This window comes from Podarcis liolepis (genome assembly GCF_965112155.1).
Source record: "Podarcis liolepis genome assembly, chromosome: 10".
In the NCBI taxonomy this organism is placed as follows: Eukaryota; Metazoa; Chordata; class Lepidosauria; order Squamata; family Lacertidae; genus Podarcis; species Podarcis liolepis.
The window spans coordinates 9,158,360-9,186,222 of record NC_139562.1 but is presented as its reverse complement, the minus strand read 5'-3'; the positions used below and the strand labels follow the sequence as shown (position 1 = coordinate 9,186,222).

Below are 27,863 nucleotides of genomic sequence, written 5' to 3'. Positions count from 1 at the left end.
AATGGGTCCTGTAATTGTGACGCCTCGAGAGCCTCTAGTGCATGAAAACTGTTGACCTGGATTTGAAACAGAGCATCTGTAGTATTATTTATTTAATCCTTGTATGAACCTTGCAGAAAAGGTTATCCCGCAGTCATTTCAAAACAAAGCACTCAGCAACCTGAAGCAGCGGATCCAATGGTGGGCCAACGGTTTTAATTTTATTCATGATACAAGCTAACCATTTGGAATGGTGGGAAAAATTAGAAAAGGGGTCAGACTTGAAATGGAGGTGTAGCTATAATTGTTATAGTAGTGAGCCACGCTCGTAAGTTTTCATAAGCCATTGTTCATATGGCTGCTTACGGAACACGGTTTGGCAAGCTTGGGGTTTTATGAAGGAATTTTGATTGGGTGCGTTTGAGGTGGTGGTCAATTTCACCAACCCATAATGCTGTGCCATACTGTCAGTGTTGGGATGCGTCCAAGGAAATGGGGCCAATTGGCAGGCCCCCAGCTGGCTCCAGCCCACTGGCTGGTTGCCAGGCAATCTCCCGTCCTTGGATCAGCATGTAACTGCAACTTTAGCATCAGAAAGCTTCAGAAGCTGAGCAAGCAAGTCAGCAGATAATAAAACTCTTCACAACAGAAGGGCATATAGAGGCTTTGTAAAGCGTATTTACAGGCATTTTATTCAGCAGCAGGACAAAGGGAAAAACATGTCTTCTCCCCGTCGTGTCCAAGCAAACAGCGTAAGCAGTAGCTATACACAAACGGAAGTTCCCAGCAAGTTGTGCCGGAATGTAAACAGGCATGTGACACACAACAGCCTGTTCCTCTTAAGATGGAATGGAATACCTTAACAGTCAGGTCCCCAGCTTGGTAACACAGTGAGTGTAGTTAATTGAGAAGGATTCTTTATTTTCAAAACAAACTGATAACTCCTGACGGCATTAACACAGCCGCCGCTATCATGAATTATGACGACCCTTCTAAGGGTCCCTTCTGCTTTCTAAAACAGAAAGTGAACTTATGAAGCTGATGTCCTTTCTGCTTTCTGTCTAGCAAGCCCCCCATATGCTGGCTCCGGGGAGAGATGGGATCAGCTCCAACCTCTTCCGAGTCACTAGCTCTGTCTCTGTTCCTGCCTGATGAACTGATTCCTTCTCTCTTGGCGGTATTTTGTAGTTCTCTAGAGCGCTGGCAGGGCTCCAGCTCGCCCTCTTGTCATGCTTTTTATCAGCTGGCATTCCTAAGGGTGGGGGAATTGGCACTCGGCTATGCTCCTCTTGTCTGGCTGTAAAGTCCCTCTATTCCTGGCTACTTCCTTCACTGGGAGCTGGCTCATTCATGACACAATACAGTAATTTTGGATTTACTTTGCGTTTAAAACCTTTTGCGTAGCAAGAATATATTGGTTCTTTATTGAAGGAGCAGCAGTTGATAGCCAAGCACTGGTACCTTCCACACTTGATGCAAACTTGCCAGGAGGCATTATATTGAAAGCAAATGCCTAGGTATTGAGAAAACTCAGTTTACCAGAATCCTTGGCCTTCGGTAGCTAAGTAACTACTCACCCACACAAGAGAACTTGGTTCCCCCAAGCTCCTTTGCACCCGAAACAGCCGCGGCAAAACACAAATCCAGGAATGGCAGCCAAGACCCTCATGCTTGCTCCTCACTGCCCACTTGTTGAAGGAGGAAGCAGTACATGGCTGTGATGGCCTGGGAATCTGATTCAGAGGCTGAACCGGAGGAATCCCAGCCTGCACAGGAGTCCCCGCCTCCAGGGCTGGCTGAGCCGGGGCAGGGGCTTGAATCTGAAGGGCCTGCACCTGTGCTGGATCCTCAGGAGCAGACACCAGATGAATCCACTCTGGCTCCGGAGGTGATTAAGGACCCATTGCCTGTAGGTGCTCCTCTCCCAGCTCTGTCAGGAGAAGGTGAGGCTGCCTCTGGGTCCAGTAACCCTCCAGCCTCTCCTGAGCTGCAGAGGCTCAGGGCAGAGAGACGGAGGGAACTAGGTTCTCTCAGGAGCAGTGCTCACCTTAAGGCCAGGAGAGGCGAGTCACCTGTGGGCCGGGACCGCCCTAGGCCCCAGAGGAGATAAATGCCAGTCAGCCCAGTCCCAGGTTGCGGGAGCAACGCCGTTGGAAACCTGTTTCTTCCAGCACCCAGACCTGTTTTTCCGGAGTTCCCGACCACGCCCGGCTTCTTGCTTTGGACCCCGCTTCGCCCTTGGTGGACAGTCTCCAGACCCTTGGCCCAGGACCAGACTCTGACCACGCCTCACGGTAATCCCCCCCCCCCGGGACCAGCACAACGGCGCAAAAACAGGGCAGCAACCTCCAAAAACACTTGGAAAGGAAAGGAAAGCCGCGCTGCTCCCGGCAGCCAGGCACATGGCTCAAAGCCCCAGGCTGTGCAATGGAGCACTTAACAGTAGAATCACAATCGCTGCTGGATGCTGCCGCTGGCAATCGTTACAAAGGCCCAGCGCACGGCAAGGAAAGCGTGGAGGAGATCCCAGAGGTGAGCTTGGGATGATCGGAGCAACGACGCAGGAGTCCGACGGAGAGCCACGCTGAAACCCAGCAAAGGAACAAACAGGTAGTGCCCCAGGTGCGGGCTGCTTAAGTGGGCAAGGGGCAGGATCCGAGGGAAGCCTACCTGCTCTGTCAGCTCTGCCGCCTGGCACAGCCTATTGTTGGGATCTCCGCTCGGCCAAGCTGATAAAGCTCATCTTCCTCCGGCCGAGTCCTTCAGAATCACCTCCGACGAATAATTAACGACCTGAGCCTTTGATGAGGCCTCAGACACATTCCCGTTCAGCAGAGTTTCCACAGGAAAGTGATAAGATTTGTGGCTACATCGCTATGCTTTATTTCTTACTACGCAGACAGCAAAGAAATATACATCCTCTCTCTATGAAAGCAGAGAGCAACTGAAAGGAAACAGGAAGCCAGTACGTCACATCCGTCTCCCATCTCCCGTGAGACTTCCAACAGTATGGAATCCCAGGAATGTAAACAGAGTCCTTGTAACTAAGCAGCTGCACAGTGGCAAAACAGAAACTTAACATCTATGTCCCTAGCCTCCATTCCCATTGGCCAAAGCCAGGTGTAGGCTAGGACCCAGTTTCTGATGGGTGCAGGGGGGAGTGTAGAAAAGGTTATGCCAAGGGCAATAGGAGACAGGTAGACTACATGTTCTCCCCATTTCTCCTCGTCTACTTTGTGTTCCTCGGCACTCTTTTATACCTGGGGATCTTGGATTCTGTTGGGCAGTGTGGGAGAGTCTCTGGCAAGTTCTCAGTCCGCCATTTCCCTCAGAAGTGCGTCCATAACTCGGCTCCCCTTTCCTGAAGGTTCTGAACATATGAACCAGAACCCCTCCCTCCCTGACTCTGAGCGAATCTGGATATTCTTGCGAGTGCTGGGATCTTTCCCCTCAAACTCCCACCCCTTACTGTCTGGACAATTTCTACAGATCCGCGCCTTACCTATGAGATACATAAGTGATCATCTTCTGATGGGTGGCTTTTTTGTGACATTTGCAATGAAAACCCTTAACGGGTTTCAGGGACCGCCCCTAAGATGTGTTGTTATGCCTGCTTGGATTTCTGCCTCAGCTAGCAAAATACCACTAAATGAAAGAAATAATAATAATAAATTTTTATTTATATCCCGCCCTCCCCAGCCGAAGCCGGGCTCAGAGCTGCTAACAGTAGTAAAATGATACATTTCTAAAATTTCATTTTAAAATCAGTTCAAGTCAGATTAATACCGTGAAAATCCCTGAAACGAGAGGTAATCGACTAGAAATAATAGCTTGTGGAAATAAACCAAATAATAAAAATCAAAAAGCTTAAGGAAAAAATCAGAAAAACCTGAAATAGAACAAAGCCTTAATGGGATGCCAGCTGCAAACTTCGTTTCACTGAACTATTCAGTTTCCTCAGAAGGAAATAGAAAAATCATAAACTTTAAATGACCAAAATTCAAAAAAGGGTAGAACCCCCAAAATTCTGACGTATTATAATCCTAAAATGTGTTGTCATTTCTGCTTGCATTTCTGCCTCAGCTAGCAAAATACCACTAGACATCATTACTGGCCAGTTACGAATAACATGCTTGCGGAGTGACCTGAGACCTCATGTTAGAAGCAGTTTCTTTAGATTTTGACCCAGCCGCCCATGAGATTCGCAGCACCATTATTGGTCAAAGTCCTCAGTCCAGCATTGAGGTGTGGATCCAATTGCCTCTGGACCACCAGGTGTCAAGAGCTCCTAGTGCTTCCCACTGCTGAAGGCAATTTACACATAGAGAGTTTCGTTTTCAATAAAAATGGTTATATCAGATGCTAGCTGTACTAAGCATACATTCATTGAAATAAACTGAGAGTACAAAGCTGGGTTCATGAATTTCAGTGGGTCTACTCTGAGTAGAACTTCATTGGATGCAGAACAAAGCAAGCAGCGTTTAAGGACCAAATGACAATTTTTAAAATATATATATACTTTGATTCATTTCCACGTTTTTGCAACGACTGCATGGAAAAAGTTTGGTAATAGTAACTTGCATGTATATTATCATTGATTTTGTTACTCCAGGGCATCAAGAACATTCATTTCTCCTTCAGTTCATGAGGTTGATTAGTTTGCATTGCCTTATAATAGTTTTAACCAGATACCAAATGTTTTTAAAAAAACACATGTACAAGGGGATGGAGAATTGGACAATCAATGGCTACTAGCCATGGTCGGTGGCATTAATGTTTCTGAATTCCATTGCTAGGAATCGCAAGTGGGGAGAGCGCTGTTGCATTCTCAGGTCATGTTGAACCGAGAATAGCGGCTAAATGGAAGAAGAAAGCATTACGAATACATTCATTGACCACTGTCAATGTGGATTACAGTTCCATAGCGGGCGCTTATGTTGGTTATTGGTTTGCGAGTATATTCTATTCAGCACAATTTCAATCTGTTAGTTTCCCTTCCTTAGGAAGATTCATACTTCTTCATCGGATCCTCTGTCCACGGGGAAAGGGATCTGGCCAGCTCCTGAGTGAGATTCTCCTCAATTGGCCACCCCCAAGCTTTAAAGAAAGGACCCAGATTTTTGCTCACTTCTTGAGAAAAATGGCGTGTCCAGAGGTTCATCTTGGCGCTGTTGTCAGTTGGGATGTGGGTTATTGCTTGGTACTTTGCGAAGATGTGGATGTAGGGTTCCCAGCCAAAGGTCTCCTGCAACTGAAAAAAATAATTATTCAGACCCTTTCCCAAGGACTTAAAAACTATATCACTTGCTTTTCCTGTGTCTCTGGGTGCCTGTTTATGCTACCAAAGCATTATCAGTTTTACACCATTTATGACTTACGTGGCTCCACCCTCCCGGCCCTTGAGAATTCTGGGAACAAATGAGAGCCGCAACAAAATGTTGCAGTATGAAGTGCTGCTCTTCAGGATTCCGGCTACTTCACTGCACGGCATTCCCCTTTGTCCTCCCATGATCCTCCACTCCCCACCACTGAACATGCTTGGTCCTCTTTGGGCTGGTTTTAGAATAGGCCTCATAAAAATATTTCTGCAGCCCTTGGAATTTCCCCATTCCTGCCATTTTCTTCGTTCCCCATATATAAAGTCATTCCAGGAACAGAAGCAACGCTCTCACAAAACTACAGTTCCCAGAAGTCTCTGAGAACAAGGAACATTCTGCATGCCTACTTGGTCCTAAGTCCCGTCCTGCTCAGTAAGACATTCTTCCTTCCTAGGGTTTGTAGCACTGCAGCTTAATTCTGACTTAATAACAATTCCGACTTGCTTTTGGTACTTGGATAGCCGAGTCACACCCGAGAGGTGTTTGACGTCCCATATCTCTGAAGCACAGGCTTTTATAATGAAGGAGATATTTGTTAAGCAGTTTGTGGTAAGTTGGAGGTGGAGAGGAGGATCTGCATTGGAAAGTGGGGGGGATATCAAAACAACCCCTCTGGGCATTACCAGCGGCAATGGCTGAATCCAAGGTTTAGGCCTACAGAAGTTCAACAGATGGAACTAAAGGTCAGTTGTTTTCAGTGACTTGACCCTGAATATTGCAGAGTTGAGATACAACCCTGAGTCCTGAAGGAATGAAAGACCTTAACAATTTATTCTACCTGGCTTGCAGCAGTAGGAGCAGCTTCTGTCACTGGCCAGTTAAGGCAGCACTGGTCTAAATGGTCCAGTGATCTGACTTCCACTCCGCTGTGGAGGATATGGCGGTGAACTCTATGTTGTCTGCTTTAGAGACGACACGGTTTAGGCAAATAGAGCTTGAGGGTGGCTGCCAGGGCTCAGCACCCCCCGAAAAGCCCCCCACGGAAGAGTGGGGACCCCAGGGTTCCGGCAGAAGTGAGGAAAACTCGCCTCCCCGGCTACCATTTCGCACGTGGAGGAAAGTTGAAGGGGCTTGAGTTTGCTGACGGCTCCAACGCACTCTATTGCCGAAGCCGCACTCCGTCACCAGAAGCAGCAGAGCTTCCAGTAGTAGATAGTAAAATTAGAGGCAAGAGCCAAATAAAGTTGTTAAAGAAATTAGTCTTAAATTAATTAATTTGGTGAAACAGAAGCCAAACAGGAAGTCAGCTTCCTATTTCTGCAGACAGGCTCTGCAAGGGATATTTTTGTGAATGGTAGAAAGAGAATTGGCTCCAGCCATGGAGATTTAGTAACAAAGAGACTCTTGACTTTGGGAATGGTTTCCTTCTGTTGGATATATGTTAGAAACAATTGTGTCAAGCTGTCCTTTGGGATAAAAAGAAGATAGAAGATGACAGCTGGAAAGAATTTGACAGTCTGATAATCCTGGCAGTGTATAAAGCAAGAAGAAGGAATTTTTAATGGTCCAGTGGTCTGACTCTATAGAGCAGCTTCTTTATGTACCTGCAAGTAAGGTTCCAGTGCAGTCCACACCGTGAAGTCCTTCAGCTGAGCTCCGCCTTGAATATAGTCCTTCACCCTCCTCTTTCTGCTGTCTGGTTTAAGCTCTGGATGGGCTATTTCTCTGGGGATGTTCAGCACAGTTTCATTGACGTAAACAGACCAGAGATTGCAGGTGGCTTCCGTGGTATGTGGGGGGAATTCCCACCCACCCTTCTGCTGATTGTGACCCAGCTCATGGATCGGGCCCCAAGTGCCTTTGGTGTACATGCGCTGTACATCCGTGATCTCCTCTGACGCCGCCACGTTAGCCATGATCGGGTAGCCAGAGTGCATCCCACCTGGCGAGAGAGTTGGGACAAGGGGGACTTGTAAGACAGACACATGTTTCTCCATGAAAGCGGAATAAATCATTTGCAGATAAATCACTTGCATCTTTTCCCTCGGCTTTAAAACAAATAAGGTACTGTGGTTTGTGTATGTATTGTACTGTGTGGTTATTTCTCCCTAAAAAAATATTTTTATTGGAATTTTAACATACAGAAAATCTTGATTTGCATGGGGGTTGCTTTCTGTGTCTGGGTTTAAAATTGCTGAAGTAAATGATTCACAGTGATTTATGGGGCCGCCTAGAATTTTGCTGGCCAAAAATTGAAAATTACAAGAAGTACCAACAGTGGAGGAATGGCAGATGAAGATGGACTTCTTGGAGCTAGCCGAACTGGCTGGAAGAGTCTGCGACCAGGAGGAGGAGGAGTATCAAGAGGAATGGAAGAAATTTAAAGATTATTTAATTAAATATGTTAAGATAACTTAAATAGAAATTCTTGTGAGTAACAGATTGGCCTAGGATTTAAATATGTGATGTTGTAGAATACTATGGATAAAAGTCAAAAGGAAAAGAAAGATGTTAATTGGCCAAGTAAATTTTATGTGAAAATAGTTTTGGAAAACTGCTACTATTAATTCATATGGAAACTCAGCCAGGGGATTCAAGGAAGTCACCCAACAATGATAACAAAAATGTAATTATTACAGTTAGGATAAATATTTGTTTTTTGATGTTTTCTTTTTATGTTTGTTGAAATTTTGTTATAAATTTGGAAAACTAATAAAAAATTGAAAAAAAGAAAACAAAGTATAGTAAAACTTAAACTGTATCCTTAGTTTGAAAATAACTTGAGTTGCGGCAATATCCATGTTTTTCCGTAGGCAATGCCTACGTGATTCCAAGATGCTGAGCTTAAAAATGGGACTTGCTAGCAGATCTTGCTCTGCACTAAAAATATATGGGTAAATTATTATTATTTTATTGTTGATTTCAAACATACAAATAAATGCATAGTTTACAAATACTTCCATTGGTAACCTCTGTAAAAGGCAAATAATATCAAATATTTGAAACCATACATCTCAACCTATGTGAAAAGAAAAAGAAGGAAAAAAGAAAGAAAATACAATACAAAAACAAATACTTCAATATATTGTGTTAGATACTGTTCAACACGATTCATTCGTATAGTAGCATTCCTTTGATGTGGTACTTTTCCATATGGATTGAATCTCCTTACATATTTTAGTTATAGACTTCCATCTACCTTTTTGTCAGTGTTTGTTAAAAAAAAAAAGTTCTGACCTCCCTTTGTCGCCTCAGCCTGGTCCTCAGACCCTTGTCGGCATAAAAGAGTCCACAAGAATAGTATCCTTGCAGAGTACTTTCTGATTTTATTCTTAAAAGTCTTTCTGCAAAAGCGACTGACAAACTGTATACACCAACACTACCAGCTTTCACTAACCAACCAACCAACCCAACACCAAATTAACATTTCTCACTCTATATATACTCATGCTGACCCAGCTTTTTTAAGCATTAAAGAAACAGCGGCCATTTTAGCCGTGACACTTTTGGGGCTCAGAATTCTATTTCTGAGCCTTTTAGGGGTCTGCGTTGCCTCTGCTCCCCTTCTGCTTTTTTCAATGAATGAGACACCCTGACAAGCAAGCAGGGCGTACTCTCGACCTGAACACAGTTGCGGTTGATCCTATTTGTTGATCATCAGTGGTTTTAACAAATAATCCCATGAAATGTTATCAAAAGCCTTTTCGGCATCCGCTAACAACATTGCTATTCTTTTGTTTGATTTCATCTCCAAATATTCTAGTAAATATTTACTGTTCTTGTGTTGTTATATAGTTGTTTTCCTGGCAGGAATCCCGCCTGGTTGTCATTAATTATTATATTCAGTATTTTTTTAAGTCTATTTGTTAATATCCCTGTAAAAATTTTGTAATCTGAATTTAATAATGAAATTGGTCTATAGTTTTTGGCATTTGTCAGATCTGCTCTTTGTTTTGGTATTAAAGTTATTAAGGATTCTTTCCATGATTCCGGAGTTTTTCCATTCTCTAGTATATGATTCATAATCTTTTTAAGGATTGGAAGTATAACCACTTCTAATATTTTATAATACCTAATTGAAATTCCACCTGAACCCGGTGTTTTTCCTACTTTCATTCTTTTTAATTACTTGTACTATTTCATCTGTTTCAATGTTTGAATTTAAAAAGTTGTGCCGGGTGGGAGCGGATGCAATGGAAGCTGAGAAGAAAGACTTCTTAGCAGCTTTCACTGTCATCTCATAGGCTTTTATAAGCGTCCTATAGGATGTTTTTGAGGTTCCGTCGCAAGCATGCCACCATACTCACTCTAGCTGTCTGAGGTCCCGTTTCATTTTCCGGAGCTCCTCGGTAAACCAAGAGGCCCAGTTTTGTCAGAGTCGCAGAGGGCGCCTGGATGCGATCTCATTGATGGCTGCCAAGAGCCGGTTATTCCAGCCCTTGACGAGCTCATCTAATGGACCGCCAGGGGGAGCAGGGTCCTGCAAGGCCTGATGGAATCCATCAGGATCCATCAGCCTTCGTGGGCAAGCTCAAATAGGCTCACCACCCAAGCGAGGGGGGGGGTCAGTCTTGGCCTTCAGAGCATGGTGATCAGACCATGGCACCTCCACAGGGGGTGGGGACATGATCACATCTATACCTGCACTGAAGATCAAATCCAGTTTGTGGCCTGCTTGATGTATGGAGTCAGAAACAAATTGGGAGAGCCCTAGTGTCTCCATGGAAGACACCAGGTCCAGAGCCTGTGAGGAGGGGGTAGCATCCGCATGGACGTTGAATTTCCCCAAAACCAATAGGTTAGGGAACTCCAAGCCCCAGCCTGCCACCACCTCCAGAAGGCCTGACAGGGTGGCTGCTGGTGGGTTAGGTGGTCGGTACACCAGCCAGGCAGCCAAGCTCTCCTCGGTGCCTCACACTAGGCCAACACATTCAGTGCCATAGATGGATGGCACTGGCAGAGCCGTGAAAGGGCAATCCTCCCAGATTAACAACACCCCTCCCCCCTGGCCCACAGTCTGCGATTGGTGAAGGATAGAGAAACCCAGGGGTGCCATCTCACACAAGGCGACTGTTTCGCCTTTGTGCACCCAGGTCTCCACACAAGCCAGATCAACCCTCTAGGAGGCAAAGAAGTCTCTCAGGGTGGCGGTTTTATTGCCTATAGACCTGGCATTGCATTACACCAATGATGGAGGTAGGTAATCCTGCTCACCCCTCGGGATGGGGCGCAGCTTGGAAGGGGTTCGAGCATATCCGTATTTCAAAGCCCTTCGCTTATAATATCTGTCCCCTCCGCCATACCACCCTCAGCCCTCAACGGTGGTGATCCCAAGCCCCATGCTGGCCTCGCTTGGTAACATTGGTTACCAAGAAGGAAGGCAAGGCCCTTCAGGCCCTCAGCAGCAGGTGAGTCCCTCTAGCCAACTTTTCACCAAACCACACATTCCAATGATTCTTTGTGGAAGCCATGATGCTTTAAACCAATACAAGCTTATAGCTCAGATGTATCTCTGAGGATATTTTTATAGATCCCGGTGGCTGCTTATTTAAAGACGGGAGGATGGTGCAAAATGGATTGGAGAATATACTGTTTTCACCCACCTATATATGAACAAGTTTGTACTTACCAGCAGAGATTTGGACATCTTGCACTATCCTTTCTGGTCTGGGGAAAAGGGGAGGGATGGCTGCTAACTTGGCCACTGCTCTCATCATCTGGGCCCAGGTGTTCAGTAGGACCCCTGGATTGTCCATTCCACGCACGTCATCTGAGGCCACTGTCAAGATGATGTTCTCCGTTTCTAACTCAGCCCAGGGAGCAGGGTAGTGGCGGATAGTGTCCTTCCAGGCAGATAGGCTGGTTTCACCTAATTGCATTTATTTATTTTGTTGAAAAAACAAGTAATGAAAATTAACTGCAAATTCTAGTGTGGAGAGGGGAAAAAAGGAATGGAGGGGTTTTGGTCAGTGTATCCCCACAATAAGCGCCCTCCTGACGATATTGTTTATGAGGAGCGTCGGGTTCTGATGATACTTCCAGAGAAAGGGCAGATGGATTCAGGAAGGTTTGCCCTAGCTCCGAGTGGGCTTTATTTTTCATTATGTAGTTGGGTGTGATGTGGCATAATCTAGAAAATGCCTGAACCTCCAAGGATGGTCCCAGATTTACAGAAGCCATCCTGGTTTCTGATTTGGTCACAGAAGGTCCTCCTTTTCTGTAAAGGTAAAGGATCCCTGACCATTAGGTCCAGTCATGGCCAACTCTGGGGTTGCGGCGCTCATCCCGCTTTATTGGCCGAGGGAGCCGGCGTACAGCTTCCGGGTCATGTGGCCAGCATGGCAAAGCCGCTTCTGGCGAACCAGAGCAGCGCACGGAAACACCGTTTACCTTCCCGCCATAGTGGTACCTATTTATCTACTTGCACTTTGACGTGCTTTCGAACTGCTAGGTTGGCAGGAGCAGGGACCGAGCAACAGGAGCTCACCCCGTCAAGGGGATTCGAACCGCCGACCTTCTGATCTGCAAGTCCTAGGCTCTGTGGTTTAACCCACAGCGCCATCCGCGTCCCCTCCTTTTCCTATTTTCATCAGAGAAATGTTGGAAGGTATGGAGTTACATGACCCGCAAGTCAAGGAGATAAGCAACTATACAACCTTAAGAAGACATCTGAAGGCAGCCCTGTTTAGCGAGAACATAACCATGCAGTTGGGTTCCTGCACATCTTAATTCAAACAGATTTCTGATCTCACGAAATACCTCCCCTGCTTCTTCAAAGGGAGCCCCCTTACCATGCTTGAAATAAGGAGCCAGTGAAGCCCCTTCAACGTTGACTGATATGTTGCCCACGGAAGACTTCTTTGGCAGCACAATGTACAAGAGGCCGCCCCACAAGCTGGAGACTTCCATTCTTTCACTCGTAACTTTAAACCGCCTGATCACTACCGGAGGGCGCAGCAAGTTCTCAGCATTGCTCAGGTCATCGGAATGGCAGCCAATCTGGACCTGGAGAAAAAGACACTGGGTTCAACTAGCAGGTGGTGCAAAATATTAACCCCAGGGGCAGTTGATAAGGTCTGCTGCTGTTGAAGGCACCGAATACTTTTGAAGACTCAAGGAACGATTGCCTTTCTTTCCACTCTTTATCTAAGGGACCGCATGATACAATTCGGTTATAATCACACGCGATCTTCACAGCAATCTTGTGAGGTGGGAGAAGGGCATAGGTGGCAGAGAAGGTCTTTCTGTGAGTGAGGAAGTGGAGATTGGTTAGTTGGGGGAGGGACTGGCATGCTGGGAATTGCAGGTTGGTGCTCAAAGGTGTAAAGAAAAAAAAAGGGGGTAAAAGTTGTAGGTCCCACAACAAGTGGCTAATAAAACAATCCCGTCAAAACCCAGTGTACAGTTAAATCAATGAATAAAATACTAATTATATACAGGGTTGTATTCAACTAACTTTTGCTCAGAGTAGCCACATTGAAATTAATGGAGCCTGGTGAGTTGGGAGGCAGAGACTAGCATGTTGGGAGGTGGAGCCTGGGGGTCAAAGAGGTAGACCTCGTAACACCCTTCAGCTGGGGGTTGGGGCCTGGTTGTGCTACGCTTGGCTCCCAAAGGTGCATTTTTCTGCACCTGTTCTTGTAAACCACCTCATCCTGTGCTGTATTATTCTTGTAAAATACCAATGTTATAAAGGTTTGTTTTCAACGAACTTTTTTTCAGAGTAGCCCCATTGGAAATAATTAACCTCAGTCATGACCACTGATTTCATTGGATATACTCTTGAGTAGTAAAAGTCAGTGAAATATAACCCATCAATCACAACAACCGGCTAGGGAGGAGGGGACGGGATCAAGTTTCTCCCCAGGGGAGTGTTTCCTATTCTGATGTGGAGATCTACCGGGAGGGAGAAGGGTTACCAAGAAAACAGCACAAGGGGAAATGATCAGCCACCTCACCCTCCCAGCAGTCTGGTCCCAATCCTCTTGATAGAGATTTAAAGAGATGGAGGAGCTAATTGTTTAAACCCAGTTGCCCCCCAAAGCTGTAGTTACAGCCCTGACTCAGAGGTTTAAAAAGCATCACCTGCAGCTGAGCACTGATGGCGTTGGGCGGAAAGAGTAAACTGACGGTCTTTGCCGGAGGAACATAAAGGCCGGTGCTTCTCCAGGCTTCGTCTCCTGCAAGGCCAAACCAAGACATGGAGGTGAATCATAGGTGGTCAAAGATGATGGGAATTGTAATCTCAAAACATCTGGAAAGCTGAGGTTGAGGAAGCCTGTTCTATAGAGCCCTCTCACAGGTTTTTTTTAAAAGATAAACCCTTTTACTTAATATTTTCATTTATCTGGATTAAATAATCAGCATTGCTTCATGAGTGAATGCGCTGCATGCGCACATTTCAGCCAAATGTGGGCACACACCCATGTTTGCCTAATGTGGCTCCTTTGTGTCACAGCCAGGAACAGCCAATGTCAAGAGGCCCTGCCACACACCTGGCCTCCAAGCAGCAGGTTAGGGCTGTGCGGGCGCCCCAGTGTGGCCGATCCATTGCTCCTGCTGGTGTCAGAATGGTCTGAAGGCGAGGACTGGGGGGTGCATTCTATGGTAGACCAGCTTCTCTCTGATGGAGAGCTGGAGGGGGAAGAGTTGCCCCCCTCGTCCACAGCATGTTCAGAGGCAAAGAGAGAGAGAAAAGCTGAACGACTTGGGGAGGAGTTACCCAGTTCTGAGATAATGACGAGAACCAGAAGGGAGGGGGTAGCTAGTTGAGACTTCTCTTGAGAGCACGGGGGACCGCCCTTCACCACGGACTCGGAGGTCCGAACATATCAGAGAGCAAAGGAGTCAGAGGGAGGGAGGGACGGACTTCCTGTTGGTGTCCAAAATGCTGTGGAAGTTGGATTAGACCAGCCAACTGACCTCCTTATGCAGAGCTGTGTGATTGTGCTTGCAACGTGATGCTGCAATAAAAGGACTATAAATCTATCAACTGCTTGTTAATTCCTACATGTCAAGTTATGGAAGGGGGGAAGGACTGTGCATGCCTGACCACTGGTGAGCCCACACAGCCCCAGCCTCTCCCCAGTACCTTGTGTGGGATATGAAACACAAGAGCAGTCAAGTACAACATTCCTAGAGTGAACATGTTTACACATGGGGAGGAATGTTTGTCCAGCCAGCAGGTAACCTTCCTGTTTCCTTCTGGGCTGGGACAGACTTCCTCTGCATGTGACTAGAGGTGGGCGTGGCCTCACCTGTGCAGGTAACGACAAAAGCACAGGGCAGAGCAGCCATCTCTCTCTTTTTGACTACATGCATCGAAGAAGCAACATCTGCTTAGCCAAAGATGCTCTCCAACCAAGAGAGGACAAAGGGACTGTCTTCTTATGAGATACTGTATTTTTCGCCCCATAGGGCGCACCTCCCCATAGGACGCATCTAGTTTTTTTTGGGGGGGGGGAATAAAGAAAAAAAATTATCCCCCCCCCCGGCGCAGGGCTGGTGTGGGGGAAGCCCGAGCTTCCCCCGACCCCAGCCCCGAGAACAGCCTGCTATCCGCAAGCCTAGGGAGCCCGGCGCGAAGTCTCCCCAGGCTTGTGGAGAGCTGCGCGAAGCCCGGGACTGCAGGCGGCTCTGCGCAGCCCTCGGGAGACCGGCGCGAAGTCCAGGCTTCAGCGAAAGCCTGCATTCGCCCCATAGGGCGCGCACACATTTCCCCTTCATTTTTGGAGGGGGGAAACTGCGTCCTATAGGGCGAAAAATACGGTAGTTTCCAGATTATGTTACTTTTCTAAGCTAAGTCTGCCTTCTGGGATCCTATTGTGAACAGAATGTGAGTAAACTCTTTTTATACTTTTATAGAAGGCTATGTCGTGTCTTATCTTTTATAAGGGAATAAGGGGGAACTACCAGGACGGTTATTATAGAGGGTTTAGCGAGCCTGAGCAAACACATCCGCTGCGAGTTTAAAAAGGGGGGAATGTTAACTCTGCTAAATTGTGAACTTGTTTACACAAGTTGGAAAGGCTATAATCAGACAATATATCCTCCCCTTCATCCCTGAACATTTCCATACCTTGCCCCCTCTCGCCTCCTACCTGGCCAGTGGAAAAGCTACTGCTGGGAGATGAGGAGGAGCAAGATCGCCCCCTCCTCACTGGCTGCTCCTGGGAATGGCAGGGCGGGGAGGCCAACGTGTGCAAGCCCCTCACTTTAAATGTGCCAGGGGCTCCTATGATACTGCGAGAACTGTTAATAAATGAGAGAGATGCTTTGTACTGCAACTTGAAACATGACCGGAACTGAGAAAAATGAGTTCTGAGCCAAGTTCACAAAACGACCCATTTTCAGATGAGGAAATCAGACAAGCTGAAAGGAACAGATTTACCTGAGGGAGAAATACTGTGGTAACAAACTGGTTTAAAGCAACAAAATCTCTCACCCTCATTTATTCCATTGATCTGAATGACTTGAGGAGGTGCTGTGGGATAGTTTGGAAGGTTTTGAATCAGATGGGGCACTACGCCTTGGAAATGTGGTAAATTGTTGTAGAGCAGGAATGCCATTTGAATTAAAAAGGCTTCATCCGAGTTGCTTTCAATTGGATTGCTTGCCCTGACACCAGAAATCCCGCAGAGAAGTGCAATTTTTCTAGAAGAAGAGGTGCCGGAGCTCAGCATGGACGCCACCATTATTCTCTGGGTTCTGGTGAGTTCCGGCTGAAAAAACCTGAGCTTGATCAGCTGCAGCATATCCTCATGGACTGAGGAGAGAGGTGGAGAGTTGGTAGCTGGGATTCTCAGGAATGTGGCACAGTCTTTTCCTAGCTTCTTGAGCCATGAAGAATATGGAGGCTGCAGAGCTTGCTTGCACCGAATGTGCTCCTTGAATTGGAAGAGCGCTTCGCGGAAGTGATAGCTCGAAGCAACAGCGCTGGCCTGTCTCGCTGGGTAGCTTTCACCAGGTAGGTTGATACACTCCCCGGTGATCCCAATTCCAAATTTCTTCAGTATCTTGTTTCCTGGATATTGTGCAATGGCGCAGGCGGTGGGATTTTGATAAGTCCAGTACCAAGCTTGTCCACCGATTAGGAGACCACCTCCCTCAGAGACGAATTCGTGGATTCTTTCCTTCTCTGTGTCACTGTAGGCGTTGCAGCAGTACATGCTCAAGCCAGGCTTAAGATCGGTTAGCTCACAAGGAATCCCACCCTGATCTAACATGTTGTAAAGTTCCTTCAATTGGTCTCCGACGCCAACTTTCCCTCCCTTTCCAGCAGTAACCCAGTTGATAGCGTTGAGGAGGAAGGTTTTGATGGATGGTATGTTGAGCATTCCTTCGTGGGAGAAGACCACAACACGTCCCCTGCCGTAGTAGGCGGCTCCAACAAAGCACTGGAAAGAATCAGTTATGCCCACTGGAAATGCCAGATTCCCGTGAATAAGCAGGTGAGAAGGGATAATATCCTTAAAACAGAAGGTTGTCACGCCATTCAGAAGAGTCTTTAAGTCACCCTCAATGTCTAATCCATGCCTATTTAAAAAAAATAGATAATCCTTTAAGCGAGGTTATAACTTCCTGTGGGATCATCTGAATCATTATTGCCTAACTCGGTCCCTTCCTAATGTTTTGGATTCTATCAAGGCCTCTCAATTTAGCCAATGATCTTGGGCGTCCCAACACTTGGAGGCTCATTGCATTGAAACCAAAGCCCTTGCTTTGGCAATTCCATGTGCGGCTAATAATAATAATATTTTTTTATTTATACCCTGTCCATCTGGCTCGGTTGTCCCTACCACTCTGGGCGGCTTCCAGTACATATAAAAACATAATAAAACATCAAACATTGATAGCCACAATCTGATTCAATATAAAAAAGTCATTCTAATAGTAAACAGTAAAATTACCGTATTTTTCGCTCTATTGGACGCACCGGACCACAGGACGCACCTAGTTTTTAGAGGGGGAAATCAAGGAAAAAAATAGTATCCCCCCCCAAGCCCCAAAGAGCAATGGACAGGCTGCATGCAGCCTGTCCACTTCTCCCAGAGCTTCTCGGGGCTGCGGGGGAAGCCCGGGTTCCCCCCCCCCCCAGCCCCAAAGAGCAAAGAAGCCAAGACAGTGCGCGGGATCCATAGCCGCGCAACCTCTCCAGCCAGGAGCTAAACCTCTCCAGTGCAGCTAAAGAAGACAAGGCAGCAAGCGCGATCCATCCCGCTCACTGCCTTGGCTTCTTCTTTAGCCTTGCACAGCATCTTTAGTCTTGCGCAACGGGATGGATTGCGCCTGCTGTCCACCGGGGCTGGACTAGATGACTCCTGGGGTTCCCTTCCAACCCTGCAATTCTATGACCTCGGAAGGTCCTTGGGGTCTCCACCACTGGAGGCTTTTAAGCAGCGGTTGGGGGACCATCTGCCTGGCGTTCTTTAGCTGTGATTCCTACATTGTGAGGGGGCTGGGCTAGATGACCCTTGGGTGGCCCTCCCAACTCTATACAGTCCTACAGTTCTGCGGCAGGAGATCCACAGCCACTTCACACAATGCCCACTCCCAATTTTCATCTGAGAGACATGTGTCTCTCAGTACCCCCCCTACCTGCCACACTTCCCCCACCCCACTTAAGCTGAGGGAATTCCTGCCCAGAGAAACTCCCAGCAATCAAGGAGGAGGAATCCGCTTCAGCCTTGAGCAGCGCAGGATCCATGGTCCCCTCCCTTCTCTCCTCCGTAGTTGCTTTGAAGCAGGAAAGTGGGAGAGGAGCTGCTTACACGAGTGTAAGCTGCTCCCCTCCCACTTTGCTGCTTCAAAGGGAGCCCGGGAGGAGGGAATCTGCTGCAGCTTCCCCCAACTCCCGCAGAAGCCGCGCGCTCTTTAAAGGGGCTGCGCGGCTTCTCCTGGCTTTTCTGGGAGGTGGGGGGATTCGCCCACCTCGTAGAAAAGCCCGCAGGAGCCGCGCAGCCTTTAAAGAGGGTGCCGCTCTTGGGGGCTTTTCCCCCAGGAGGGAGAAGGGACTGCTGCAGCCAGTCAGTCCCTTCTCCCTCCTAGAGAAAAGCCCGCAAGAGCGCCCGAAGCTTGTGTGCGGCTCTTGAGGGCTTTTCCCGCCTGCCTCCCCCCTGCATTCGCTCCATAGGACACACACACATTTTCCCTTGCTTTTTAGGAGGGAAAAAGTGCGTCCTATGGTGCGAAAAATATGGTAAGCATAGCTGTGAGCTTTTGTTTTCCTACCCTTATTGTATGCTAAGTTTTTTGAAGCTTTTTTTCCTGTAATGAAGCTGAAAGTTCTTAGTAAAAAGTTCTCTTTGCTAATGAACTTTTGGCTTTGCCTGATATATTGGAACCAGACGTGCCAGCTCCCAATAGGCTCCTGCAACTCTGCGGTCTAACAGGACAATGGAGTGCCTTGGAATTTAAGGCCAAATCATGACAAACAAATGCAGTGTTAAGATTAAATACTTCATACTAAGTTTAAATACTAAATGTCTTGGGGGTGGTATTCTGTTCCTGAATCATGACAGCCTGTCCATAGTGGTCTGTGCATTGGAAACGTCAAGACTTGATTACTGTAACACACTTTACGTGGGGCTGCCCTTGTATCTGGTTCAGAAGCTGTACCTAGTGCAGAATTCAGTGCCCAGACTGCTCTCAGGAGCAGACTACTGGCAGCATGTCACCTGTCTCTTGCGACAGCTGCCCTGGGTGATGATTTGCTACCAGGCTGGGTTCAATGTTCTTGTATTAATTCACCAAAGCTCTAAACAACTAGGGCCCAGTGTACTATCTGAGACACTACACTCTGCCTTGATCGCTCAGGTTTTCCAGTGCTTCACTTCTGGCGATCTCACATACCTCTGAGGTCCAGTCGACCTTCACTAGGGTCTGTGCCTTTAAGGTGGCAGGCCCTACTCCGTGGAACTCCCTGCCAGTAGACGCCTTCTTTCAGACATCTTCGGAAAACTGACCTGTTTAGACAGGCCTTCACAATACAAATTCCACTTTTTAACCAAGCACTATCAACTGGCAAGTTTGGCGTTGGAGTTCAAAACGAAGCAGGGCAAAGGCTAATAGAGTTCTGCCAAGAGAACAAGCTGGTCATCACAAACACGCTTTCCCAACAACACAAGAGATGACTCTACAGATGGACGTCACCAGATGGGCAGCATCAAAATCAGATCGATTATATTCTCTGCAGCCAAAGATGGAGAAGCTCTATACAGTCAGCAAAAACAAGACCTGGAGCTGACTGTGGCTCAGATTATCAGCTTCTTTTAGCAAAATTCAAGCTTAAACTGAAGAAAGTGGGGAAAACCACTGGGCCGGTAAGATACAATCGAAGTCAAATCCCTTATGAATACACAGTGGAAGTGAGGAACAGGTTTAAGGATTTAGATTTGGTGGACAGAGTGCCTGAAGAACTATGGATGGAGGCTCGTAACATTATACAGGAGGCAGCAACTAAAACCATCCCAATGAAAAGGAAATGCAAGAAAGCAAAGTGGCTGTCCAACGAGGCCTTACAAATAGCGGGGGAGAGAAGGCAAGCAAAATGCGAGGGAGATGGTGAAAGATACAGGAAATTGAATGCAGATTTCCAAAGAATAGGAGAGACAAGAAGGCCTTCTTAAACGAGCAATGCAAAGAAAAAGAGGAAAACAACAGAATGGGAAAAACCAGAGATCTGTTCAAGAAAATTGGAGATATGAAAGGAACATTTCGTACAAAGATTACCATAATAAAAGACAAAAGTGGAAAGGACCTAACAGAAGCAGAAGACATCAAGAAGAGGTGGCAAGAATACACAGAGGAACTATACCAGAAAGAAATGGATGTCTCGTACACCCCAAGTAGTGTAGTTGCTGACCTTGAGCCAGACATCCTGGAGAGTGAAGTCAAATGGGCCTTAGAAAGCACTGCAAGTTACAAGGCCAGTGGAAGTGATGGTATTCCGGCTGAACTATTTAAATTTTTTAAAGATGATGCTGTTAAGGTGCTACACTCAATATGCCAGCAAGTTTGGAAAACTCAGCAGTGGCCAGAGGATTGGAGAAGATCAGTCTACATCCCAATCCCAAAGAAGGGCAGTGCCAAAGAATGCTCCAACTACCGCACAATTGCACTCATCTCACACGCTAGCAAGGTTATGCTTAAAATTCTAGAAGGCAGGCTTAAGCAGTATGAGGACCGAGAACTCCCAGAAGTGCAAGCTGGATTTTGAAGGGGCAGAGGAACCAGAGACCAAATTGCAAACATGCGCTGGATTATGGAGAAAGCTAGAGAGTTCCAGAAAGACATCTACTTCTGCTTCATTGACTACACAAAAGCCTTTGACTGTGTCGACCACAGCAAACTATGGCAAGTTCTTAAAGAAATGGGAGTGCCTGATCACCTCATCTGTCTCCTGAGAAATCTCTATGTGGGACAAGAAGCTACAGTTAGAACTGGATATGGAACAACTGATTGGTTCCAAATTGGGAAAGGAGTACGGCAAGGCTGTATATTGTCTCCCTGCTTATTTAACTTATATGCAGAATTCATCATACGAAAGACTGGGCTGGATGAATCCCAAGCCGGAATTAAGATCGCCGGAAGAAATATCAACAGCCTCAAATATGCAGATGACACAACCTTGATGGCAGAAAGTGAGGAGGAATTAAAGAACCTTTTATTGCGGGTGAAAGAGGAGAGCGCAAAATATGGTCTGAAGCTCAACATCAAAAAAACGAATATCATGGCCACTGGGCCCATCACCTCCTGGCAAATAGAAGGAGAAAAAATGGAGACAGGGAGAGATTTTACTTTCTTGGGCTCCATGATCACTGCAGATGGTGACAGCAGTCACAAAATTAAAAGACGCCTGCTCCTTGGGAGAAAGGCGATGGGAAACCTAGACAGTATCTTAAAAAGCAGAGACATCACCTTGCCAACAAAGGTGCGTATAGTTAAAGCCATGGTTTTCCCAGTAGTGATGTATGGAAGTGAGAGCTGCACCATAAAGAAGGCTGTTCGCCAAAGAATTGATGCTTTTGAATTCTGGTGCTGGAGGAGACTCTTGAGAGTCCCATGGACTGCAAGAAGATCAAACGTATCCATTCTGAAGGAAATCAGCCCCGAGTGCTCACTGGAGGGACAGATCCTGAAGCTGAGGCTCCAAGACTTTGGCCACTTCATGAGAAGAGAAGACTCCCTGCAAAAGACCCTGATGTTGGGAAAAATGGAGGGCACAAGGAGAAGGGGACGACAGAGGACGAGATGGTTGGACGGTCTTCTCAAAGCTACAAACATGAGTCTGACCAAACTGCGGGAGGCAGTGGAGGACAAAGGTGCCTGGCGTGCTCTGGTCCATGGGGTCATGAAGAGTCGGACATGACTAAACAACAACAATCAACTTATGTCTTACTGATGTCTTTAATTATGTTTTACAGATATTTATAGATGTTATTTACTTACAGTTGTCTGCTTCACACGGCCTTGATTACATCCTATGAACGTAAACTGATGGGAAAGATCAGAAGCCAGAATGATCAAGTATTCCTAAAAGACTGGAGTAATTTTTTAATATACAGTGGTACCTCGGGTTAAGAACTTAATTCGTTCTGGAGGTCCGTTCTTAACCTGAAACTGTTCTTAACCTGAAGCACCACTTTAGCTAATGGGGCCTCCCGCTGCTGCCGCACCGCCAGAGAACGATTTCTGTTATCATCCGGAAGCAAAGTTCTTAACCCAAGGTACTCTTTCTGGGTTAGCGGAGTCTGTAACCTGAAGCGTCTGTAACCCAAGGTACCACTGTATTTAAAAGACCTCTGTAAACAGCTAAAATCATTGGCAGGGATATAATGACACTTGTAATGTGGAATTAACTATGGTAACTATAGATACATAATAGACGGATAAGGGTAAAAGATGCAGAATATGTTATTTTAAATATGGAACCGATGTAGGGAGGGAAAGAGGTCTGACGGTTGAATGAACCTTTTATTTTAATGTTTGAAACAGTTCCAAGTTAAAATTATATAAAACCAAGAAAAAAAGTATGCGTTAGACATATGTAAATAAAACGGACAATAAATAGTGTACTTACTGGGTGATCAAGGGAACCTTTGGCATTTTCTCTTGCACTGGGAAGATCCCATTCTCTCCCATGTTGGCAGTGAAGTACACCCCGGAAACGCTGCTCACCCAGTTGCCAGGAAATTCAGCCAGCACGTTCTCCTTTCCGTGTTGACTTGACCAGTACCAGGCCTGTCCGCCGATGAGCAGACCCCCGCCTCTCTTTACAAACTGTACAAGGCCATCGGCTTGCGTGGCATCGTAAGCGTCAGTGCAGTAGACCCCAAGAGAGTCTCCAGGCCTTGCATCTGGGTGCACCTTGACACCGTTACTGAGGAGCAACTCGGAGAGGGCACCCAAACTTTTGTGGACACCGATCTGCGCCGTTGATGATGGCTTGAGCCACTCCAGGCTATTTCTAATGAATGGCAGGAACTGGGGCATTTGCAACATGGCTTCATGTGCCGTCACCACCATCCGGCCTGCCCCGTACCAGGATGCAGCTATTAGTACATTGCCTTTTATACTCACCAGCACAGGAAAAGCTTGGTCTCCGGTGAGAAGGAGTTTGCAAGGGTTGAAGCCCCCAGTGACATCAAAATCCTGAATACCTTTCACCAGTGATGAATAAGAATTTATTGAGTGCATCTGGGACATTGAGACTGCTGGACCGCTTACAGAACTGGAAGACCAAGAAATAACACCCACCCACCCACCCAAAGAAAGCACATTAAAAATTTCCTGTCCACCTGCAATGTCCATACATATTTCCCATGTGAAAGCTACATAAAGTACACAAGCTAGCCATCTTGTGTGTGTGATCATTCTCTTAAATTTGTTGTTGTCACACATTTATACAAGAAGCAACAGTGTGCAGTCGTACCTTGGATCCCGAACGCCTTGCAAGTTGAATGTTTGGGCTCCCGAACGCCGCAAACCCGGAAGTGATTGTTCTGGTTTGCGAACTATTTTTGGAAGCCGAACGTCCGATGGGGCTTCTGCAACTTCCAGTTGGCTTTGGTTTCTGAATGTTTTGGAAGTCAGATGGACTTCCGGAATAGATTTGGTTCAACTTCCAAGGTATAAGTGTATATTGAACCACCATACCCCCCACTCCACAAAAGCACATTTCTATACTAGGTTTTTAAAATTGGGGCTCGTCTTATACACGGGTAGTGCTGAGGGGTGTTTTCTTAATTTGGAGTTCCCCAAAATGGGCGTCATACATGGGGACATTTTATACACGGAAAAATATGGTACATCTAACATTCCAGTCAAAAGTATCATTCCACAAGCTGCCATGCACACCTCTTAGGCTTCTGCCTTACCTTACACACTCTCACTTGGGTTTGGGCCATGCCTTTGGACCCCTGCGTAAGGTGTTAGGGCCGTCTTAAGTATATCCGGCGCCGTGGTGCAAAGATCCCTCCTGCGCCCCCCCCCCCAGAGCAGCGCACGGAAACTCTGTTTACCTTCCCGCCGGAGCGGTACCTATTGATCTACTTGCACTTTGACGTGATTTCGAACTGCTAGGTGGGCAGGAGCAGGGACCGAGCAACGGGAGCTCACCCCATCGCGGGGATATGAACCGCCAACCTTCTGATCAGTAAATCCTAGGCTCTGTGGTTTAACCCACAGCACTACCCATGTCCCTTAATCTGGATCTACAAAGGCTGTTTAAGAAGGAGTGGATTAATGGCTTACCGCTTCCAGAAGATTCCTCAAAACTTGCAACTGAAAAGCAGTGGTCACAGAGCTTTCCCTCTTCTGCTTTCGCGGAGAGCTGTGTCTGGTGCTGACTCGCTCCTTCAGATGGGCAGGTTGCTCAGAACTGCTTTGAATTCTTGTAAGGCTTTTGCATGAATCTGATATGCAGAGTGCAAGGAGCTAGTATGGTCTGCTTCCCTATGTGACCGTAAATAGTGAAAGTGAAAGATTAAACTGTTCTAAATTTGTACTTTGCATGTCAACGACATGGAATGAAAAGCATATGACACACACAAAAAGTTACATTGATTTCTTTCTATTTTAATTAAAGACACTCCTTTTTCTTCTTGATTGTAGTGTTTACTATTGCAGCCTCAAATTACCCTTGTTTTTTGCCTGGGTTACTGGTTGCTCTTTGCTATAAGAAAACAGACACGGCAATTTGCATGCACTGGTTGCTCCCTTTCTAATACTAGGATTCTGTTCTAGCCAGCACTGTTGCACACCTGCTTCTCTGTTTCACATACCTGGCAAGAGCCACACAGGAAGTTGTCCTTTTGATGCCTTCCTCAGAACTGTCAGGTGAGCAGAACCGGCGTGTCACTTTACAGTGCATTTTTTTCTGCAATTCGGCTGTCTCAGTTTGGCCTGTGCCTTAAGGCAGAATTAAATGTCGTGTTCCAGAGTCGTGTTTTCTCTCCAGCGTGTCCAAGAAGTAGTTCCGGGAACTTCTGGGCAAGTGGCCAAAATAATCTCTGATAGAATAGAATTTATTATTTATAACCACGCCCATCTGGCTGGGTTTCCGCAGCCACTCTGGGTGGCTTCCAACAAAGTATTAAAATACAGTGGTCTGTTCAACATTGAAAGCTTCCCTAAAGAGGGCTGCCTTCAAAAGTCTGGTAGTTGTTCTTCTCTTTGACATCTGGTGGGAGGGCGTTCCACAGGGCGGGTGCCACGACTGAGAAGGCCCTCTGCCTGGTTCCCTGTAACTTGGCTTCTCGCATTGAGGGAACCGCCAGAAGGCCCTCAGCGCTGGACCTCAGTGTCCAGGTAGAACAATGGGGGTGGAGACACTCCTTCAGGTATACTGGGCCATTTAGGGCTTTAAAGGTCAGCACCAACACTTTGAATTGTGCTCGGAAACGTACTGGGAGCCAATGTAGTTCTTTCAAGATCGGTGTTATGTGGTCTCAGCGGCTGCTCCCAGTCACCAGTCTAGCTGCTGCATTCTGGATTAGTTGTAGTTTAATTTTATTTATTTAAGCAGATTTCTGCCGCAGCCACGGTACTCAGGATGGCAGACTGCAAAAGCCCGTTCGTAAAACTAAGAAAACAATGGGAATAGGAAATGGGAACATGAACCCAGAGCTCTTGTGCTGCAAACTCATCTGCTTGGCAAGTCATATGTCAGCTGGAGTAAAAATAACTGCATTGGGCAGCAAGAAGTCAAGGGAGGGGCTACAAATTCCTTATTTGGATGTGGTCATAGAAAGATGACAATACAGTGGTACCTCAGGTTGAGTACTTAATTCGTTCCAGAGGTCCATACTTAACCTGAAACTGTTCTTAACCTGAGGCTCCACTTTAGCTAATGGGGCCTCCTGCTGCCGCCGTGCCACTGTAGCACAATTTCTGTTCTCATCCTGAAGCAAAGTTCTTAACCTGAAGCACTATTTCTGGGTTAGTGGAGTCTGTAACCTGAAGCGTATGTAACCTGAAGCGTATGTAACCTGAAGTACCACAGTAATAATAAATAATAATAAATTTATATGCCACCCATTGGACTGGGTTGCCCCAGCCGCTCTGGGCGGTTTCTAACAAATTGAAAACATTAAGCACAGTGAAACATCAAACATTAAAAACTTCCCTGTACAGAGCTGCCTTTAGATGTCTTCTAAAATTCAGATAGTTATCTCCTTGACACCTGACAGTAGGGCATCTCACAGGGTGGGTGCCACCACCGAGAAGGCCCTCTGCCTGGTTCCCTGTAGCTTCACATCTCGCAGGGAGGGAACCTCAGTGCTGGTCCTCAGTGTCTGGGTGGAGACGCTCCTTCAGGTATACTGGGCGGAGGCCATTTAGGGCTTTAAAGGTCAGAACAAGCACTTTTATTATTTAATTTTATTTTTTTCATTTGCATTTTCAAAAACAGGAACAGAGAGCATACTTAACCCCCCTCCCCCATCCCACTTACAACTTCATACCAAATTCAGCATGTGTGTATATTGTTAGAGGGGGGTTTTTCACTGGTGGCAGATGAACGGAAACTGTGACTCCACGAGACCGGTGTAAAACCAAGTTAAATAAGGACTTTATTTCAAAACAACAAACAGCAACGCTTTGGGGTGTTTTTCCTGCAGGCAGAGTTCAAACTGCATCTTTTCTCCTTTTGTAGCCATGGGCAGCTGCAGCCAATCAGCCCAGAGCTTACAGAAACTGCTCTTAAAGGTACAAACATGTTTCTGTACAGAATGATTCCCAGTACCCCCTTTCATTCAAACAGAAACAGTACTTTTTTTGTTATTTAATCGTTTAGTCGTGTCCGACTCTTCGTGACTCCCTGGACCAGAGCACGCCAGGCACTCCTGTCTTCCACTGCCTCCCACAGTTTGGTCAGACTCATGCTGGTAGCTTCGAGAACACTGTCCAACCATCTCGTCCTCTGTCGTCCCCTTCTTCTTGTTCCCTCCATCTTTCCCAACATCAGGGTCTTTTCCAGGGAGTCTTCTCTTCTCATGAGGTGGCCAAAGTCTTGGAGTCTCAGCTTCAGGATCTGTCCTTCCAGTGAGCACTCAGGGCTGATTTCCTTCAGAATGGATCGGTTTGATCTTCTTGCAGTCCATGGGACTCTCAAGAGTCTCCTCCAGCACCATAATTCAAAAGCATCAATTCTTTGGCGATCATCCTTCTTTATGGTCCAGCTCTCACTTCCATACATCACCACTGGGAAAACCATAGCTTGAACTATACGGACCTTTGTTGGTAAGGTAATGTCTCTACTTTTTAAGATGCTATCTGGGTTTGTCATTGCTTTTCTCCCAAGAAGCAGGCGTCTTTTAATTTCGTGGCTGCTGTCACCATCTGCAGTGATCATGGAGCCCAAGAAAGTAAAATCTCTCACTGCCTCCATTTCTTCCCCTTCTATTTGCCAGGAGGTGATGGGCCCAGTGGCCATGATCTTCGTTTTTTGATGTTGAGCTTCAGACCATATTTTGCGCTCTCCTCTTTCACCCGCAATAAAAGGTTCTTTAATTCCTCCTCACTTTCTGCCATCAAGGTTGTGTCATCTGCATATTTGAGGCTGTTGATATTTCCTCCTGCAATCTTAATTCCAGCTAGGGATTCATCCAGCCCAGCCTTTCGCATGATGAATTCTGCATATAAGTTAAATAAGCAGGGAGACAATATACAGCCTTGCCGTACTCCTTTCCCAATTTTGAACCAATCAGTTGTTCCATATCCAGTTCTAACTGTAGCTTCTTGTCCCACATAGAGATTTCTCAGGAGACAGATGAGGTGATCAGGCACTCCCATTTCTTTAAGAACTTGTCATAGTTTGCTGTGGTCGACACAGTCAAAGGCTTTTGCATAGTCAATGAAGCAGAAGTAGATGTCTTTCTGGAACTCTCTAGCTTTCTCCATAATCCAGTGCATGTTTGCAATTTGGACTCTGGTTCCTCTGCCTCTTCTGAATCCAGTTTGCACTTCTGGGAGTTCTCGGTCCACATACTGCTTAAGACTTCCTTGTAGAATTTTAAGCATAACCTTGCTAGCGTGTGAAATGAGTGCAATTGTGCGGTAGTTGGA

At 46.4% G+C, this 27,863-nt stretch overlaps 1 protein-coding gene across 3 annotated transcripts; it reads right to left on the bottom strand.

Annotated features, from left to right (window-relative positions):
- Window positions 1-3,638: 3,638 nt before the first annotated feature.
- LOC310686801 (TRPM8 channel-associated factor homolog) lies at window positions 3,639-25,575 on the bottom strand. 3 transcript variants are annotated; one of them, XM_083461054.1, is made up of 9 exons: window positions 24,581-25,575; window positions 24,051-24,211; window positions 22,378-23,028; window positions 15,742-16,832; window positions 13,383-13,477; window positions 12,089-12,302; window positions 10,927-11,166; window positions 6,902-7,239; window positions 3,639-5,230 (listed from the first exon to the last, which is right to left on the bottom strand). In XM_083461054.1, exons 3-9 carry the CDS (start codon window positions 23,001-23,003, stop codon window positions 4,979-4,981), a joined length of 2,856 nt encoding a protein of 951 aa, XP_083317180.1. In that variant the 5' UTR covers window positions 23,004-23,028; window positions 24,051-24,211; window positions 24,581-25,575; the 3' UTR covers window positions 3,639-4,978. The 3 variants fall into 3 exon arrangements, with proteins under 3 accessions (XP_083317180.1, XP_083317179.1, XP_083317178.1); XM_083461053.1 differs by lacking the exons at window positions 24,051-24,211; window positions 24,581-25,575 and having other exon boundaries at window positions 3,639-5,224; window positions 22,378-23,469; XM_083461052.1 differs by lacking the exons at window positions 24,051-24,211; window positions 24,581-25,575 and having other exon boundaries at window positions 22,378-23,467.
- Window positions 25,576-27,863: the final 2,288 nt, after the last annotated feature.